The following is a 19,978-nucleotide window of genomic DNA, read 5'->3' on the forward strand; positions in this document are numbered from 1 at the left end:
GGTTATAAAACACTTCTCTCAAAGCTAAGCAAGTCTGGGCAAAGCTGCTTGGTTAAACCTGTTTGCTGATAGAACTTTCCTCTAAGATAATTCAGAGGAACAATAAAAGATTTTTTTTAAAGATTGATTTATTAACTTATCCAACAGATCTGACTTGAAAGGTTCTTTCTGTGCACCTGCATTCTGTACAACTGCATTTCATCGTGAAGGTGAGTCACCAATTTGATCTATTATATAATGGAGATATGAAGGCATTACCCACAGCTGTCTCCTTTTGAAAATAGCACAGCGGTCTGCTTGAATGTGCTTACAATTATGTTGATTCATGCCTCACTAATAGTTTTCAAAACGCACTTGTTGAGAATTTTGAAAACTGTGTAAGATAAGAAGGCCTTTTTCAGTTTTGATTATCAGTGAATAATTTGGAAATTATTTAATGCAGACATTTGATGTGATGACTAATGTGAAACATTTGCAGTGTAGTGGGAGGTGAAGGGAGTGGCTTCATTGAAATCCCACAAAATATAGGCTGCAGGATACATTAATGAATATATTTGACCCAGCGTGTGAAAAAAGTATTTTTTGTAATTTATCTACATAAAATCATAATACAAAGAACTTTAAAGGATATTCTGTGAAAATGGTCCCATTCTTTCTCTGTTTTTGAAGCTTTGATTGTGTTTACAGTGCGCAATATAACTTGTGTTCATGTTTCACATGTACAAAAACGCTGTTTTCACTGTCCTAAAAACGGGCTGTCTTCCTTGTTCTATAAAGTCCCTCCTTCAGAAATAAGTAACGAGTACTGATGTAGCTTGTTTAGTGTGTTGTGATTGGATAGCAGCTTAGCTTGGCGTTATCAAGTATGACAACGCTAAATTCCACTGTTTTTGAAATACGGTGTTTTTTTTTCACTTCCTGAAAAGTAACAGTTTTGGACATACGTAAGTTTCATCGGGCAGCGACGTTATGCTACTTTAGTAGGGATTTCACAGACAAGGTCACAAATGAAAATATTAAAATACTAAAAATTATTTAAAATCTATTAACTATTTTTCTGCATCATTTTAGGTTAAATTATTGTTGTGTGAGGAAATTTATATATATTTAAGGTAATGTGAATGGTTACTACCTTTTGTTTTTCACCATAATAATATTTATTCATTACCTGTATGTACTGTAACATAAGATGATCCTTTATCATTGAAGTGACTTCAGGAATGTTGCTCCCTGATCAACATCTGTTTCAGATGTCAAATAACTGACCTGTGGTGCTGAGACATTTATATTTTGCTACCAAAATATTTATTAAAACATCCTAAAGGCTTTCATTTTGCTATATAACATATAACATTTTTGAAGATAACATACACCCATCGCTTATAAGCCATCACATGTTTGTGTTACCTAATCACACACATTTCAGTCACATTTGCACACATACACCTCAGGTCTTTAGTTGAGTAATCTGTTATGGATTTGACACTATTTCACTGACTTGATCTGTTCAGAAACATTCAGAGAAATTAAATAATTTATTATCTAATTCTAACATCAGTTTTTTCAGCAAATGTTTCAGCAGATGCATGCACATGCATGCAAGGCCAAATGATCAAAGCCTTAGTTTTCCAATGCAATGTTATGCATACAAATATATTTTATATCTGTGCACATGCAGGGCTTTAAAGTGCCCAACTGTGTACATGAAGTACTCAACCGAGTGAGTGTGTGTATGTGTGTGTTTGAACTATGTCTATGTACTGTATGTGGGATTAGAAAGGCTTAGGACAGATTAGTTAATTATAGACACCTGTCTGCTAAGCATAGAGACCGGTCAGGTGGATGAGCTTGAAGAGTGTACTGGACAGCAGTCGACATCGTCCAGCATGACAGCAGATGTGATATCATGTGCCCGTGCACATTCCCTGCATGTGGCCACACATCACCTTCTCCCTTACAATCATAATATAGTGAGAGGGTAGCTAACCCACAGATCCGATGCAGGGATGTCTGTAATGTCTAAATATGACTTCTTGTCTATATTTAAATACACTGAAAAAAATGATTCATTCAATTTACTTCAATTTAATTTTTTTAAGGTCCCAATCAATTTAAGCTGCATTTAAAAAAAATATTAGAAAATATAAAAAAAGAAATACAAAACAAAACAAAAAACTTTTGTTTAAATGTTGCTTAAATAAATTGATTGCAACCGCTTACCTTAAAAAAATTAAGTAAATTGAATTAATACTTTTTTTCCGTGTATGGCCTAGAAATAACAGACCAGTTTTATTCATAAAAGCGATTGAATGGCTTTCATATCATTTAGTTGACTTGAACATTATTACAAACCTGAAGATCACAAAAACACTGTTATGTTGGCTCTCTGATCGGATTGGATGGATCTAGTAGATGAACGAAAGCCTAAAACTTAGAGGTCATTAGAAACCCCTGCCGTGCTATTGCATGCTTGCAACGGAAAGGTCAGCATACTGTAAGACAACATTCTCGTAAATGATGCAAAGTTTAGACCATAGAAACTCAGAAAATATAAGCTTTATTTATTGCATCACCCTTCTATGAGTTGGGTTTTGCAACTGAAATAACTACATAAAATATATAAATAAACACAGGGTATTTCGGTTGATAGAGCATTACATTAGCACCGTGGTTCTCAACGTTATTCCTGGAGGCCCACTGCTCTGCACATTTTGTATGTCTCCTTTATTTAACACACCTTATTCAAATCATCAGCTCATTAGTAGAGATCTCTATGAAATGAACTGATTGTGTCAGATGAGAGAAACATACAAAATGTGCAGAGCAGTAGGCCTCCAGGAACGGAGTTGAGAAGCACTGCATTAGCAGCACCAAAGCTCATGGGTTGATCCCAGGGAAAAATGTATACCGGCACTGTACACTGAAAAACATATGCATCATTTTTGTCAAATCAACATATATTTTTATGTTGCTTTAACTTTAAAAAAAATTGTTAAACAATTTCAACTTGATTTTATAAGTTATGTCAACTTTTCACGGCCAAAACCTAAAATAATAGGTTGAACTGACTTCCAAAACCAAGTTGTTTTAACTTCATGCTGCATTTTTTACAGTGTCGCCTTTAAAGCATCTGCCAAATGCGTAAATGTAAACTGAGATCTCAATTACAATGTTAAATTTACCCATGCATCTTCAGCTTTGTTGGACCATTTCTTTTGGGTGAATTCACTTGGGTGAATATTGCTGGCCAGCTTGTCTGAATCTGCATTTCTGCCATGTATCAGTCTTTGATTTCATTCACTCATTTCAGAGATCATTAGTGAAGATCAGATCCAGGGAATGAGTGGAGGGTGATCAATGAGACGGAGAGGACGAGGAGTCTCAAGCATATTAGCTGCTACTTAAACATAATCTGGGGGAAGACTCCTCCCTGCCATTGCACCGAGAAGCCATTGCCGGCACCTCTTTGCCCATTTCACGAGTACTAATGGTGGGATAAGACCAATTCAAAGAGAGTGGATTGTAACGGGAATCATCTATCCATCAATTTGATTACATACAGCTTTGCAAGCAAGTTTCGGTGATTGCATTAAAGTAATCACTACTGCTGTCCATCTTGTGCTTGGATTTTTTAAATTGCAATTCCTAATGACCTGGACTGGATTTCCTGATGGATAAACTTTAGATCAACAGTCTCAATTTCATCCGTAGCCATTCACACAGCCCATGGCTGCATAACAGACTATTCTGAAAAACTATTTTCTTTTATTAACTGCAATACAACAGGTAAGATGGATTGATCAAAAACCATGATATTGCAATGTTAGGATTTTTGTTTTGGAACTTTTGACTAGCTCTACTCTTATAGATACCTAGTTCATTTTAAACTTTATTGTTAAGTGTCATCTGCAAAGCTAAAAATCTTAAACTTCGCCCATATTTAATACATTATGGACACTGCAGGTATCAACATCTCTTGAATTTCCTTTGCATTTTTTTCAAACATTGCTACATTAATTCAATGACTTTATTTCTAAAGAGAACCAAGGGCAAAGTACCTCAGCCTGTAAATTACTGACACAATGTCAATGAATCCTTGCTGTTATATAGATAGGCTTTTATTGACAAATTTAATGTAGCCACCAATATGAGTGATGATGTATTTATGTATAGCCTAAGTGCAAAGTATCTGCAGCCTTGTATACAGTAGAATTACGTTGTTGTGTGCTGTTGGCAAAGCAAGAGTTTTGAACAATTTAAAAGGTGCAGAAATGCTGTTATTTACAATTGTCAACACTAGTTAACATCTTGACTACTGCAATGACTGCAGGGCTCAGATGGCTAAAATTAACCAGTTAGCAGGCTGAGCATCTTAGACAGCCTCTGATTTCCTTGGCATCATTTAGCTTTTTAATCTTGTTCAGATGAGCCTGATGCCAACACTAACAGTTCACAATGTACACACAATGTACACACACAATACAAGACATTATGTAATTGCAGTATACTTTCCTTTTGTTGGTTTTTCTGTTGGAACTTGTGGAGTAGTTGTGTTTATAGGTTTTGCTGTGTGTGTGTGTGTGTGTGTGTGTGTGTGTGTGTGTGTGTATATATATATATATATATATATATATATATATATATATATATATATATATATACACATATATATATATATATATATATATATATATATATATATATATATATATATATATATACATATATATATATATATATATATATATATACATATATATATATATATATATATATATATATATATATATATATATATATATATATATACATATATATATATATATATATGTATATATATATATATATACATATATATCATCATCATCATCATCATCGCCTGTCGTCTCGTCTGAGACATAGGCCACAAACAAAGTCTCTCCAGGCGTCTCGGTCCTTGGCCAGTCTTTCCAACTGTCCCCAATTGTGACCACTCTTTTTGGTATCTGCCTCCAGCTCCCTTCTCCAGGTTATTTTGGGACGACCTCTTTTTCTCTTGCCTTGTGGATTCCAGGTAAGGGATTGTCTGGTGATGCTGGAGGCTGGCTTTCTGAGGGTGTGGCCAATCCATTTCCATCTGCGTTGACAGATTAATTCTTCAATGGGTTCCTGTTGAGTGCGTCGCCAGAGCTCTTCATTGGTGATGATATTGGGCCAGCGGATTCTGAGGATCTTTCGGAGACATGAATTGATAAATGTCTGTAGCTTTTTTAAGCCAGCTGCTGTTTTTCGCCATGTTTCTGCTCCATACATTAAGACAGGCTTCACAGTGGTGTTGAATAACCTGACTTTAGTCTTGAGGGTCAAGTTACTACAGGACCAGATCTTTTTCAATTGGTTGAAAGCAACTCTTGCCTTGCCAATTCTTGCTTTTATGTCAGCATCAGTCCCTCCTTGTATGTTGATGATGCTTCCGAGATAAGTGAAGCTTTCCACTTCCTCCAGAATCGCCCCCTCTAATGTTATAGGGGAAGTGCTTGATGTATTAACTTTTAGGACTTTGCTCTTTTCTCTATGTATGTTCAGGCCGATGCATGCAGAGTAATGTGCTACAGAGCTGGTTTTCTCTTGCATTTGTTGCTGTGTATGTGAGAGTAGGGCCAGGTCATCTGCGAAATCCAGGTCATCAAGCTGTTTCCATAGTGTCCACTGAATGCCATTTCTCTTCTGCTCTGTAGACATTTTCATGATCCAGTCAATGGCCAACAAGAATAAGAAGGGTGAGAGCAAACAGCCCTGTCTGACACCAGTCTGTACTCCAAAGGCCTCAGTTGTTTGTTGGCCATGAACAATTCTGCAGGATAGTCCTTCATAGGAGGCCTTGATTATATCTGTTAATTTTTGTGGTACCCCGTAGTGTCTTAACAGTTTCCACAAAGTATCTCTGTCGACACTATCAAAGGCCTTCTCGTAATCTATGAAGTTGATGTATAGTGATGAGTTCCACTCCAGAGATTGTTCCACAATAATTCGCAGTGTTGCAATCTGATCGGTGCAAGATCTATCTTTTCTGAAGCCTATATATATATATATAGTACTGTTGCATGCATTTGCTTAATTACCACAAGGTTATGCAACCAAACAAGGTTATCTCTGTTGGGGAGGGAGGGCTGACTTCTAAGAGCCTTTTAATCCAGACTGCACTAAAGCTACTCATGTCATGTGATATGACTGCCTTTAGTATTTGACGGACAGCTAAAGATAATGACAGAATGGTCATGCACTATGGTATCTACACACAGAACTATAAGGTGCCATAAATACCTTGAGAGTACCATGCAACCTGTCCAGAATACATGGCATGTGCATTTTGTTTTATATCATTAATTCCTACCCAAGTACTCAAAATTCCAACAAGCCTTGAGCCTGTTGCTCAGTTAGCACTTTTCTATAGTTTACATTATAGTTATGGTTCATCAGCACTGACCTGTAAAATACATCTCGATAAAAACCTTAGATGTAAGGTTATGAAATGAATTAATTTAGCATCAAATGGTCATGGAAGGAGTCACAAACATACCTTGCTCTGTATACTTGTGCTCGATTAGAGGTTTTATATTAACATGTATGCTTCTTTTTTTGCACCAATGCTAACAGAATGCAGAAGCAGGTGGAGATCAGAATGCATGAGAATCATTTAGACCCTCCTCCAGCAAGTGAGAAATCTACGTGTGGAGGCATCTGTGACAAATTCATAAAGAACTTGCTACTAACACTCACAATTCTTGGCAAGTTACTGTACATGTTCTCACTCCTTACTTAGGCGTCAGATGAGATGCATTTAATTATTTGCATTTGTATAGAAAAAGATAGACTTCATAAATATTTAGAGTTTAAAATATGTTTTGGAGCACAACCCTACCTTATAGCCACCTTAAAAATGACCAAACAAAAGTATAAAATAAATACATTACTAGCAAGTGGAGTTGTTTTCTATAGCCATCATTTGAAGCTGCATAGCTATTCAAGAGTGAGCTAAATCGAAGACATATTTTATTTTACAATAATTACTTTTTTTCTGCCCTTGTATTGTAACTTTGCATGCAGTATTTACTTGCTGTAGAGTGTAGAAGGAAAATGATGCCATTTAATTGCACCACTAATCATAAGAGGTCAAAAATCTAATCATTTCTAGGCTGATAATGCCTAGGCATTTATTTTGACAAAACACACAATGCACATGGTTCACATGATCCAACAAACACATTTTGAAAACACAAGCAACACACAAGACACTCCGAACACATATTTTTAATTTGCGCCCCTCAGAAGAGCAGTCACCAGCCCCCACTGCTTGCCAAAAGGTTCTTTAAGATGAAAAAGGTTCTTCTGATTATAAAATTTATAAAATAAATGGTTCTTTAAAGAAGGAACCAAAAAAGGGTATTCGATGGCATCACTGTGCAAGAACCCTTTTAAGCACCTTTATTTTTAAGAGTGATTGTGCTGACAGCTCATACCCACTATCCACAAAGCAATGACCATTCACACTCCCAAAACCACATCTGTGTGACTTCACCTATGACTTTGTCAAAGTTCACAGTTACTGTATATTTGGCATTTTTAGTAAACTGTTCAATTGCTGTATTTAAATGTAATGATTCTCTGTGTGTACTTCAGGAGTGATTACAGGCTCAGTAGCTGGTATTTTACTGCGGTACGCATCTCCACTCCCCGCTGATATCATTATGATCATTGCCTTTCCTGGTGATATTCTTATGAGGATGTTGAAAATGGTGATTTTACCTCTAATCATCTCAAGTTTGATCACAGGTACTGTTATTACACTTTGCTAAACACCTTCAACCATCCTAGCAACACAATACAGCTATACTATCCTGTATGCATGCAGTCCCCTCCAAAAGTTTTGGGACATTAAAGACAAAATTGCTCTGTTTGCTATGAACACAAGAAATATCTAAGATTAATAAAAGGGAAAAGAATATCATATTTGATAATGTTTCGAAACACAAATGCTTTTCCCACAAAGAAAAGCAACCTTTTATCATGACTTATATGTTGTCACAGACTGAGAATGCAGAAAGTGATGGATCAAACTGATACTACACATTCTCTGCTTTTCATGTGTGAACAATAAATGTGTCAGGACAAAGCTTATCACTTAACACTTGGAGACAGTAGTCTATATGCTTATGTTAGAAATGAGAAATTCAAATCCAAACGTGTTGTTCCGGTGAGTTGGTAATTTGCAAATGTTAAAATAAGTTAAAAACAAAATGTGACATTCTGTACTTTTGTTTTTATATTCACATTTCAATGTTTAGACATTTCTTTACTCCACAGCAAACAGAGCAAGCTTGCCTTTATTGTCCAAATGCTGGTAAACCTTACAAAATATAGCAATGTGAGGAAATAGCAGAAAATCAAATGCATGTTAAGAAATGCTATTTTTTAATTTATAGGATTAGCAGGGTTGGATGCAAAGTCCAGTGGTCGTCTGGGAACAAGAGCCATGGTGTACTACATGTCTACCACTATCATCGCAGCCGTGTTGGGGGTGATCTTGGTTCTGCTCATCCACCCTGGAAACCCCAAACTAAAGGCAAACCTGGGAGAAGGGAAAAAGAACGACGAGGTGTCCAGTTTAGATGCCTTCTTCGATCTCATCAGAAATCTGTTTCCAGAGAATCTCGTTCAGGCTTGCTTTCAGCAGGTACTTCCTATGTTTATTTCGAGTGAGAAAAGTAATTTCAAACACTTTAACCGTAAATTGTATTTGTAAAGCACCCATTGCTTAATTTGCTCTTTTGGTTATGTAGATCCAGACTGTTACTAATAAGGTAGACATTACTCCTCCACATCCAACTCGGTTTGGACGAAATGTCACCAAGGGTGCAGCAAAATATGTGATCAAGAAATCTTTACAATTCAAGGGCGGCATGAATGTATTGGGTAATAACAGGCTTCGATTTTGCATGGAAATCCCGTTTGTATTTATATTTATACATGTTAACGTGCCATCCATATGTGTTTTTATAGGTCTCATTGGGTTCTTTGTGGCATTTGGGATTTGCATGGGAAAGATGGGAGAAAGAGCCAAGCTGATGCTCGACTTCTTCAACGTCCTCAATGAAATCGTTATGAGGCTTGTCGGCATGATCATGTGGTCAGCTTTTATGATTCATAATGACTAGAGTAGTTTACATGAGCTGTTATCTACCTTCAGTAATGTTGATAATCCGGACATTGGCTGATATTGACTGTAACATCAGTGTGTAAATGAAGTAAATTTACCATGAATGACAGTATGTCTTATCTTATGGCCTAGTCATTTCTACCTTTATTTACCTGATACATTTAATCTACGTCTTTGTTCTGTAACAGGTATTCCCCCGTTGGTATTGCATGTCTTATCTGTGGAAAGATTATTTCCATTAATGATCTGGAAGTGGTTGCCAAGCAGCTGGGAATGTACATGGTCACTGTCATCATTGGACTTATCATTCACGGTGGCATTTTCCTACCATTAATATATTTTGTAATTGTTCGGAAAAACCCGTTTTCGTTCTTTATTGGAATTTTCCAGGCCTGGGTCACTGCTTTAGGAACCGCGTCTAGGTAAATGATATAATATTTTCCTCTGATCGTTGCACTTTGTGTTTACTTTGAGTAGTTTTGTAGGATACACATTTAAGTAAGTTTAAGATAGGTAAGAGTGGCACTTGAATCATTCATTTAGGTTGGAAAATGGCTTATTATGACAAGAACGGGTCTGATGTTTGATATGCTTCTTTTGCAGTGCTGGGACATTACCTGTAACTTTTCGCTGTCTGGAGGAAAATCTAGGCATTGACAAGAGGGTAACTCGATTTGTACTACCTGTTGGAGCAACAATCAACATGGACGGTACCGCGCTTTACGAGGCCGTGGCGGCCATCTTTATTGCTCAGATGAATGGAATAGAGCTTGATCCTGGACAGATTGTTACCGTCAGGTAAACCCAAATGCTTACTGTACATAGAATACAGAAATGCATATTAATGTAAAAAATACAGATGTGTCGGATGTACCTGTTGTTTGGCTTATCGAATGATAATGGCAATTACACCCATTTATAGTTCTAAAAGAGGATGAAAATTACTATTATTTTGTTATTATGTATTACTCTTAAAGCTCGTAGTCAAATTAAATGTGTGTTTATTCTTTCACAGTCTTACAGCTACCCTCGCGAGTGTAGGAGCAGCCAGTATTCCCAGTGCTGGCCTCGTGACTATGCTACTAATCCTGACTGCTGTGGGATTACCAACTGAAGACATCAGTTTGCTAGTGGCAGTTGACTGGTTACTGTAAGTTAGGCCAACCTCTCCTTTTAATTGTTATTTTAACGCTGCATATGTTTTCTTAAGTAATTGTTGGCACAGGGGTATAAATTGTTTCTACTTTTACATTTTATGACACATTCATTTTTATCATGATAGTACAAGCCCTAATAGCATTTTGAGTATTTTAGCTTTAAGCAATGTGGCACCTGTCTTTGTTTCTCTTTTGCCTTATTAAACAGGGATCGGTTTCGAACATCAGTCAATGTTGTCGGTGATTCATACGGGGCTGGGATTGTGTACCACCTCTCCAAAGATGAGCTCGACATGTTCGATGCCCAGCAGATAAGGGCAGATGACTTTGAGATGGCCAAGACGCAATCCTTTTTTGAGAATAACACTAACCATGGTGTATATGCATCACACAACTCCTATCAGCAGGTCCCAGTAGATGACTGCAAGGTACATTTCAGACTCACAGACATAGAAACTTGTATGTAGATGCTTTTTCATTCCCTTACAAGCATGTACCATATTGATTTCTTTTTATACTTTTGTATTCTGGTCTTGATGGGGATGCAATAGATTATCTAAAAGGAAGGAATACATAAATGTGTTTTTATTTATTTGTGCTGGTGAAATTGCCGTTTTTGTACAGGTTTCAAAATCGTATCCATATCCTTCCAAATATTTAAATATGTAGACTATAAGTACTAAAGCTGTTTATGGCTGAAAATGAAACATGAGACAATGGATACAGTTTATTAAAATGCACCTCATTTTTTCAGGTGACAAAGGCTGCTAGTAGAACACATTGTAAAAACTGCATTTGTTGTAACTTTTTTTTTTCGATTTCCATACCTCTTTTTCACGGCAAATAAGTAGACGTTTCACCCTGTGTTTCATAAATGCATAGGTTTGTGTGATAGCAACCATGCAATTTTTGAACAACACCCTTTAGAAGATTAGCTTTGGGCAGAGATTTGTTTATATTTATAGTATACATAAATAGATATAAAGTATAATCAAAATGATTTTCTCTATCTGTATTCAGTCTTTCAGCATTCTTTAAGGAATCCCGCTGAAGCTTTTTTGTTGATCTGTCTTGTGGTGGGTACACTTCTGTGAATTTGGATATAAATTGTGCTGTTAAATATAAAAAAAACTTGGACTCTCTGCTCCAAACCATAAACAGTTTAGTTAGGAGCATTATGACTGTGCCTTGGCCCAACAGTTAGTTGTCCCTGATAATTGCTTTCAGGTAACCTTGACCTCAAATGGCTCCCCTGTCGAGTTCTCACTTGTTGAGGAGGAACCATGGATACGCGAGTAACACAGCACACAGATCCAGCTCCGCCTTATCCTGACTCCCACAAGCTTATCCTTTTGGGTGAAAACCAAATGCAAATATTATACTTATATACAAATTATGAGCAGTCAGACGTTACCACAAAACTTTCAAACGCACAAGCACTGACTTTTGTATTAAAATCTCACAAAGGGAATGTAGATAGGAGCAGTTCTATTGATGGTTTAGCTGGAGTGGATTGACAATAAAAATTATATGCAGGTAGGAGGGGTCTTGGCATAAAAGCACATTATTATTGGGTCTTGGGTTCGATGATCAGTCAGAAAAGCTTCTGCCTTAAGGCCTCTCTAAAACATGAAAGATCAAAATGGCTTATTGCATTCAGCCTGAGACCCCAGATAGACTTTACTTACTTGACTCTATACTATAGAATCACCGCTTGTGGAAGACGGAGAGAAGTGCAGGTTGTTTGCTCAAGACACTTGGTGACACAAGATTAACCCTTTGATGGCATCACTCCAGATCAGCCACTTATAAGAGCTTACCAAAGTACTTAGAGGTTCTGAAATAGTGGTTTCACTTCAAATGCTGCCATTTATTTTTAAACGCTGTTGGACGTAAATTCAACGTAAGCACTAACACAGCGTGATCAGGTATGGAGTGTATGACATTGACGCTGTTGTTTATCTACAGGGACATTTGGTTTATATAGAACCTCTTGAGGCTATACATTTCTATGGAAATCTATAAAATACAACAAAGCAGGTTTGCATTTATATATTTATAGGTGTACATGCATATGTCAGAGCACATCTAATCATTTTGTTCGTGTTTGAAAGAAGGGACTTTGCATGCTTTTACTGTACGTTTGTGTAGGTACTGTATGTGTTCAGTGTGCGTTATAATTTATTTATGTATTAAGTTACAATCTTGCCTTGAGGACACACTGCAGAACTATGCAGATGGAAAACTACATGACATTCTTGTATGACTATATTAACATTCAAAGCTATCAAATTTCTCCTGCATATTCCTGCAGATATTCCACTAAGTCCCTGATTTATTTGGTAGATTACCTGATCAACATTCCACTTTTTGCATCAGTATCTTTTTATTGAAGTGCCTCCTTGCACTTGTGTAAATAAATACATTTATGGTATATTGTCATATTTAAGATATATTTTTCATGCAAACTAAACAATAGTATAGATTTTCTATAGATAGAATTCAATTTAGTATATTGTTATTTTACTAATTTAAATTTAAGTAGCTATACAATATTTAAAATATATAATGTATATTATATGTGTTGTTAAAATGTATTTTTAAATGTTTTGCTGGGATAATGACATTATGTAACTGCTACTGCTCTGTATATAGGGCAAAAGGTACACACAGTATAGATCTATAATAAAGCCACGGTACAACAACTTGATACAGTTACTGACTTATAGTTATAAGCTATATTTAGATTAATTATCCACTGTAATATTTGAATTTGTGCAACACTTCTTGAGACATTGTACATCTTGAAATTGTGTTCACTTTTTAAATGGGTCTTTTTTCCATTTTCTATAAAACACTAAATGTAAATAGGCAATGCTTCTTGTCTTTGTGGTCTACTTCCTCTGTTTCATTTTCACTATTTTGTTAATTGAAATACATAAAAATAATTTTGCTATTTGTAGTGCTCACATTATTAAATGATGTGACTATATATAACTCAAATGTAATTTTTAATCAATCTTTACAAATACATGTGTTCACAAATGTTCTTAAAAAATATTAAATGACTGTTAAAAATGGAAAGATTTATAATAAAATATTTTACCATGACAATACAAACCGGATGTTTCTTGAAGAAAGGGGAAATTCTCTAAACCTTATTTAAAAATCAATCATATCTCACACAGTACATAGTACTTACAAGTGCAGGTTAAAAACCACCATAAATCTGCATGTTTTCTCACCACATTATTCAAAACCATCAGTAAATAAGAAACTAAGTATTGAAAATAACACCTTAGAAATGGACCGTGCCGTTAAAAGAAATGTTAAAAAGGATAAAAAATACTTAGGCGACATAACGAAAATTGCAATTGCACTAAAAATTGACTCTGGGCAGAAAAACATAACATCAGTGCAATTAAAAGGTACTGCAGAGTACACAGTATCAAGTTCTTTGATACTCAAGTTCAGTCAAAGCTTAGGCTTCCCATGTCCAGCATTTTCCTCCAATGGCTTCACCTGTTACATCAAATACTCTTTCTCATGCTCATCCAGACTGTTAGCTTTAATGTCCTGAGTTTTATCATTCTCCAGGTTTGTAATGTTCATCAATGTCACTATCTCCTGCTCTTTCTCTGACAGTGGCAAAGTTGCTGATTTACTGTAATGTTCAGGCGTGATGTTTTTGCTCTGTCTTGGCCCGTACCACCTACAAAAAGAAAGGAGTTACAGTAAACTCACTGATCTGAAGCCAGAGTAAAATGGCTGATGACAGACGTGTATTCAAAGAACAAAAAACTAAGCAAACTTACTTGTCCTTAGTGGCGATAGCAGCAAATATGCAGAGTATGGCACCAACAACCACACAGGTTGCAAAGATTACCAACCAGGCTGCAGAAGGAAAAAGTGATGACGATAAATTAATTAAAGATCAATTAACAAATTTATACAACATTTGACAAATGAAGAGCCATGAACTTGCCTGGTGTTCCCTTCCCTTGACGACCGGATGCTGTAGAAGGTGGATCAGGATTCCTTTCTCCTATATTTCCTTTGGGAGATACATTTCTTGTTAGAAGTTGCGTACTACATTAATCATGATGATGATAATTTAAAAATGGTTACACTATATTTCGATAGTTCACTTTAGACATTCTACGATTTATAAATAACTTTGCAACTACATGTCAACTAACGTAAAGGACTTGGTAGGATAGGGTTAGCAGAATAAGTTGACATGTAGTTGTAAAGTTACTTACACTTTAGACAGAAATCATCACAATAAAGTGTTACTAGATTTAAGCAGACAGTCTAGTCTAGCCTGATCTCACGCAAATTTATACATACTGGCTGATTCCCTACAAGGTGAATTGTACAAAAACATCTGATTATCAGAAAATGCAAAAATGAAACCACTCCCCAAATCACACCCTTAAGCCTAATGTCATGGGCGAAAGCAAATCGTAAAAAACATACGAAAGTGGTTGTACAAATTAGTCACCTTGTAAAATACATATGAATTGCCATAATAAAGTGTTACACATTACATTTGACTAGAAGTAGGCTATAAAATGAATAAATATTCAAATCATGATTAGTAGGGTATGTTTTGGGGGAGCTTAATGTGTAAAAATGGATCCTAATCTAGACACATATTTTTCATTGGTATCATGATGGTTTTTAATGCAAAATCATGTGGTTCTGTGGTAATAATATGTTCAGATCCTCACCTGCGCGAAATGTTGGATTGTTTTTCTGTTCTGGACCATCTTTAACTTCATTTAGTACCTCTTCATTAATGGTTTTGGTCACAGCTGTCTCTGTATTGGTCGGCGATGTTGTAAATTGAGTCTCAGAAACTATATTGGTCAGAGATGTTGTAAATTGAGTCTCAGAATCTATATTGGTCTGCGATGTTGTAAATTGAGTCTCAGAAACTATATTGGTCGGCGATGTTGTAAATTGAGTCTCAGAAACTATATTGGTCAGAGATGTTGTAAATTGAGTCTCAGAAACTATATTGGTCGGCGATGTTGTAAATTGAGGCTCGGAATCTTTTGATATTATCCCAGGAACTAATCCTGATCCACTGCCCTCTTCTTCAGGAAATACACTGGGAACAACAGAGCTTCTCCTAAAGCGGAACTTGTTTGTAAAACCTGTGGTGTCTTCTATGTCTGTCTTTGCCACAGGTTCCTCTGATGCAGGCATTGTTTCCTCTGGCACATTTCTAGTTTTCTTTTCCAATTCTACAATGAAGCCTTCAATAAGAGCTTCTTCAAGAACATCTTCATTTGTTTTTTCAACTTTGAAAAGAAAGAAATATCAAAGATTATTGCCAGAGATCACAAGTAATATATAAATTAATAAAATATGATTTATATACTGTTTCTAAATGTATTTCATTAAAGCAAAATATAGAAACAAAATGTTGAATTTTAAATGCTAAAAGAATATTTTACCCAAATATCTACAAATCTTTTATGTTTTTTAAATCTGTATGGTCTAAACTTTTTTATAACAGCAAAGATTTTTTAACAGTGTAGGTTTCACTTTATTAGCATAGAGCAGTGGTCTCCAACATGGTGCTCGTGGGTTACCCGCACGTAGGCTGTGAGTTGCCCGCCAAAGCACATTCTATCAAAAGCCTCAAGTTTTATATTTATTAATTAAATATATTTTATATAATATCTTATTTTATGTATGTATGTACATTTTAAACAAAAGTTAAAACATTAAAGGGACACTCCACTTTTTTAAAAATAGGCTCATTTTCCCAGCTCCCCTAGAGTTAAACATTTGATTTTTACCGTTTTGGACTCCATTCAACACTTTTAGCATAGCTTAGCATAATCCATTGATTCTGATTAGACCATTAGCATCAAGCTCAAAAATTACCAGAGTTTCAATATTTTGCCTATTTAAAACTAAACTCTTCAGTAGTTACATTGTGTACCAAGACTGACGAAAAATTAAAAGTTGCGGTTTTTCTAAGCTAGGAACAATACTCTCACTCCGGCGTAATAATCAAGGACTTTGCTGCCGTACCATGGCTGCAACAGGCGCAAAAATAGTACTTTTGGTAAATTTTAATAGCTGGGGACTATTTTCGGGCACTATGTAATATCATTAATAAAATATCGGAACTCTTTGGTCATTTTTAAGCACAATGCTAATGGTCTAATCAGATTCAATGGATTATGCTAAGCTACACTAATAGTGGTAACGCCAGACCCGGAGATCGGCTAAATGGATTCCAAAATGGTAAAAATCAAATGTTTAACTCTAAGGGAGCTGGAAAATTAGTCTATTTTCAAATACTCTCATTCCGGACTTTGATGCCTTACCATGGCTGCAGCAGGTGCAATGATATTACTCAATGCCCGAAAATAGTCCCTTTGGTAACTTTTAATAGCTGGGGACTATTTTTGGACACTGTATAATATCATTTATAAAATATTGAATTTCTTTGCTCATTTATGAGTGCGATGCTAATGGTCTAATCAGATTCAATGGATTATGCTAAGATATGCTAAAGTGGTACCGCCAGACCTGGAGATCGGCTTAATGGATTCCAAAATGGTAAAAATCAAATGTTTAACTCTAGAGGATCTGGAAAATGAGCCTATTTTCAAAAAAAGTGGAGTGTCCCTTTAAACAAAAATGTTTTGAGTAGACTATATATTAAATAGTAGCCATCCAGATTATTTTATCCATTGTGGTAACCCTTGCTCACATAAAGGTTGGAGACCACTGGCATAGAGTCAGTGTATAATCAGGTCAAGTCTAAACTGTCGGATGAGCAATAAAGCAAGAAATCACTTTCTTTAAAACAATAATCAAAGCTCTGCTACATAGTCGTTAGTTCAAAGGTGTCTCAACAATGTATGAGGTTACATTAAAGGTATGACTAATCTCCTGAATTAGGCGAGGTTGGATAATGAACAATGAAGTGTATGTCTCCATACTTGCTTGAGGATGATACACACCCCTCAACCTACGATGAGTCTTTCCCAGTAAAACTAAAGCACTGTGACGGTTGACTTTCCAGATAAGTAAACTTACTTGGAACCAGATATTCACTGGTAGATATTACTGACTTTACAGCATCTTGACAGTTCAGATAAAAAAATCATAAAATCTTCTTTGAACATTTTCTGGTTTCATCGGATTAAGAATTTTTACATGGCACCCTCTTCACACTCACCTGATGGGTTAAAACAGTACACATCAGAAAGATATGTTGCTGCTTCAGAATGAAAGGTCACATCCGTTGAACTGGAGTCACAGTTTGGACCATTAATGTGCGGCAGAAACGCCACCACTTTTCCGTCAATCCAACCATATCTAAACAAAGGTGAGTTCGTTTATAAATCAAGTACTCCCACGAGGCAATCTGAAATGTGATACTTTTATGTCTGAACATGACAGTTTTCTCCCTCTGGGCTAAGACTGTTATACAGTTTTGTTACCTGCATGTTCTCAACCCATTTTTATAAGCTTCATTGACCTGCTCCAGTGTTGCCAGTTTATAGCTTAAACTCTGACACAATTCCAAGGCCTGCTGGAAAGTCAAAGAATAATTGCTGGTCCTTTCAACATGGAGCACACCAGCAAAACTGTATCTGCCACCCTGCCCTGCCAAGAGAGAAATGAATGTGAATATTCATTAACAGGAATCTTTATGCATACAATTTTTCCATGTATGATAAAACCAAAGATTACGTGGAAAATGAGGGACCGATGTAGGCTCTGTCTGCGAAGGAAGAGCAATTCGCCAGCAACATATTATTATGTATCATTATATAAATATCTTAATAGGGTGATGATTCATTGCGTTTACAGACATAAGGACACATCTGTAACGCATCTTTTCAAATAACCTACTTTAATAGGTAGCCATTTTAAGTGCTCTATTCGTGGAACAAATGATTATGGTATACAGGGAATACGGATGTACGGTATACGGATCTAGATGAACATTAGAGGTGGACTGAATATAAAAGTTACTGAAATGAAAGTTATATTACGTTTTTTATAAAGAAGTCCATGTAAACATTGTAGGAAAATCCACATTATTAATCATATACAAATTTATTTCAGCCGCATTTAGAGATGTACATTGACTTTAACAAGGTTGGCTTTAATTCAAAACCATGACCAAATTTATATACAAATAATGTAGTGGATGCACAAAAGAAAAAGAAAACAGATATGATATTTTTGATATTCATTAACAGCCATTTGTAACCCTGTCTGTGAAATCCAAAAATATTGTAATCCAATAATGCGATTAGGAGCATCGAAGTTTGATATCACTCATTGATTTTACTTTTGTAGGATGATTTTAAGTAGAAAACAGAAATTCTTTTTAGATGGGTTTTTACAAACTGGTTCAAATGTACATTTACTCAATTTCAAATTCACAGCTTTTAACAATGTACGACCAAGCGTTTTCCTGCAACCAAAGTTATTTCTATACTATAAAATTGCCTTAACCTCATACAGGAGCCTTAACCAGGAATACAATCTGTAAGGTTACACATCAAATCTAAACACCAAATCTAATCTTGAGATTAAGAGGTAATATATTAAGCATCACTCACCATGAATTGGGCCTGTATGAAATAAAGCTGGTAAACCAGTAGTAACCATAAAAAGTAGCAAAGTCCGCATGGTTAGTATTGTGTATAGGGACCAAAAAAGGAAGCTGTATCTGATTGTTGGAGTCGATGTTGAGGCAATAAATGATTTGGTTCTCTTTGATTTTCTTAAATGTGCTTCACTGCTTTTATATACTCAGACTAAAGTCCTTGGTGACACACTCTTAAGTCTGAGCTATGATGGGTGGGGCTATAAAGCACCTTCACACCCTCTTTATTGTCTCTCATGCTTCCTTATTCTGTGTGTATTTTTGCAGCCAAAATTGACATTCTGTGTACATTTAAACACAATATGCCCTTTAAGATAAATCCACATACAGCGCTAGACTGTTACAAAACTCAGTTGATATACAAAACAGTTTGTGTTTGCTTTGTGTGCTTCCTGTAAGTGCATGCTGTTTGGTTTGGTGGCACTATTTGTACTGTGTCTATGACTTAACATCAGACCACTTGTTAGACCAACATGTGTTCCGGTAAGACACTGTGTAAAGTACAAACATAAACATATTGTGTTTTATTTCATATAATGTTTATTGTAATTATTTATCATTTGCTAAATGAAAAAGCTGCCTGGAGTGTAATGACTCATTGAGAATATTGCAGTGGCGTGGCTGACTCAGGTGTGTGAAAACTTTCCTCGCCCTCATGTGTGCCGATACATGTCCATTTCCTGTTTCAAGCGGGAAAAGGCAAGGTGGCCGCAGAGTTAGATTATCACAGATTACACTATTGCTTTTCATGTTGGATCTTGCTGAAACAAAGCAAAGAAGAAACAAAGTATTCTATTCATAATAGGTTACTTGTATCATTTATGACTCAATGAAGAATAGAATTGATTTGGGGGAAATAAACCTCATAAAAATAGTTCCCTAACAATAAGTAAAACGTACATTTTAAAATACATTTAAATTTTGAATACAATTTTGAACATGTATTTACATTGTTATCGTAAACTAAGT

At 35.8% G+C, this 19,978-nt stretch overlaps 2 protein-coding genes across 5 annotated transcripts; one reads left to right on the top strand and one right to left on the bottom strand.

Annotated features, from left to right (window-relative positions):
• Positions 1–56: 56 nt before the first annotated feature.
• On the top strand, positions 57–13,681 carry slc1a2a (solute carrier family 1 member 2a). 4 transcript variants are annotated; one of them, XM_065289209.2, is made up of 12 exons: positions 57–209; positions 6,637–6,767; positions 7,660–7,812; positions 8,463–8,713; positions 8,820–8,952; positions 9,040–9,166; positions 9,385–9,618; positions 9,800–9,994; positions 10,212–10,346; positions 10,562–10,781; positions 11,374–11,429; positions 11,581–13,681. In XM_065289209.2, the coding sequence occupies exons 2-11, from the start codon at positions 6,638–6,640 to the stop codon at positions 11,389–11,391; spliced, it is 1,596 nt and encodes a 531-aa protein (XP_065145281.1). In that variant the 5' UTR covers positions 57–209; position 6,637; the 3' UTR covers positions 11,392–11,429; positions 11,581–13,681. The 4 variants fall into 4 exon arrangements, with proteins under 4 accessions (XP_065145281.1, XP_065145279.1, XP_065145277.1 ...); XM_065289206.2 differs by lacking the exon at positions 11,374–11,429 and adding an exon at positions 3,311–3,786 and having other exon boundaries at positions 134–209; XM_065289207.2 differs by having other exon boundaries at positions 11,374–13,681.
• cd44a (CD44 molecule (IN blood group) a) lies at positions 13,348–19,155 on the bottom strand. The gene is made up of 7 exons (XM_065289210.2): positions 18,963–19,155; positions 17,829–17,994; positions 17,564–17,703; positions 15,087–15,662; positions 14,339–14,407; positions 14,169–14,247; positions 13,348–14,065 (listed from the first exon to the last, which is right to left on the bottom strand). The coding sequence occupies exons 1-7, from the start codon at positions 19,030–19,032 to the stop codon at positions 13,879–13,881; spliced, it is 1,287 nt and encodes a 428-aa protein (XP_065145282.1). The 5' UTR covers positions 19,033–19,155; the 3' UTR covers positions 13,348–13,878.
• Positions 19,156–19,978: the final 823 nt, after the last annotated feature.

This window comes from Paramisgurnus dabryanus, chromosome 2 (genome assembly GCF_030506205.2).
Source record: "Paramisgurnus dabryanus chromosome 2, PD_genome_1.1, whole genome shotgun sequence".
Classification (NCBI taxonomy): domain Eukaryota; kingdom Metazoa; phylum Chordata; class Actinopteri; order Cypriniformes; family Cobitidae; genus Paramisgurnus; species Paramisgurnus dabryanus.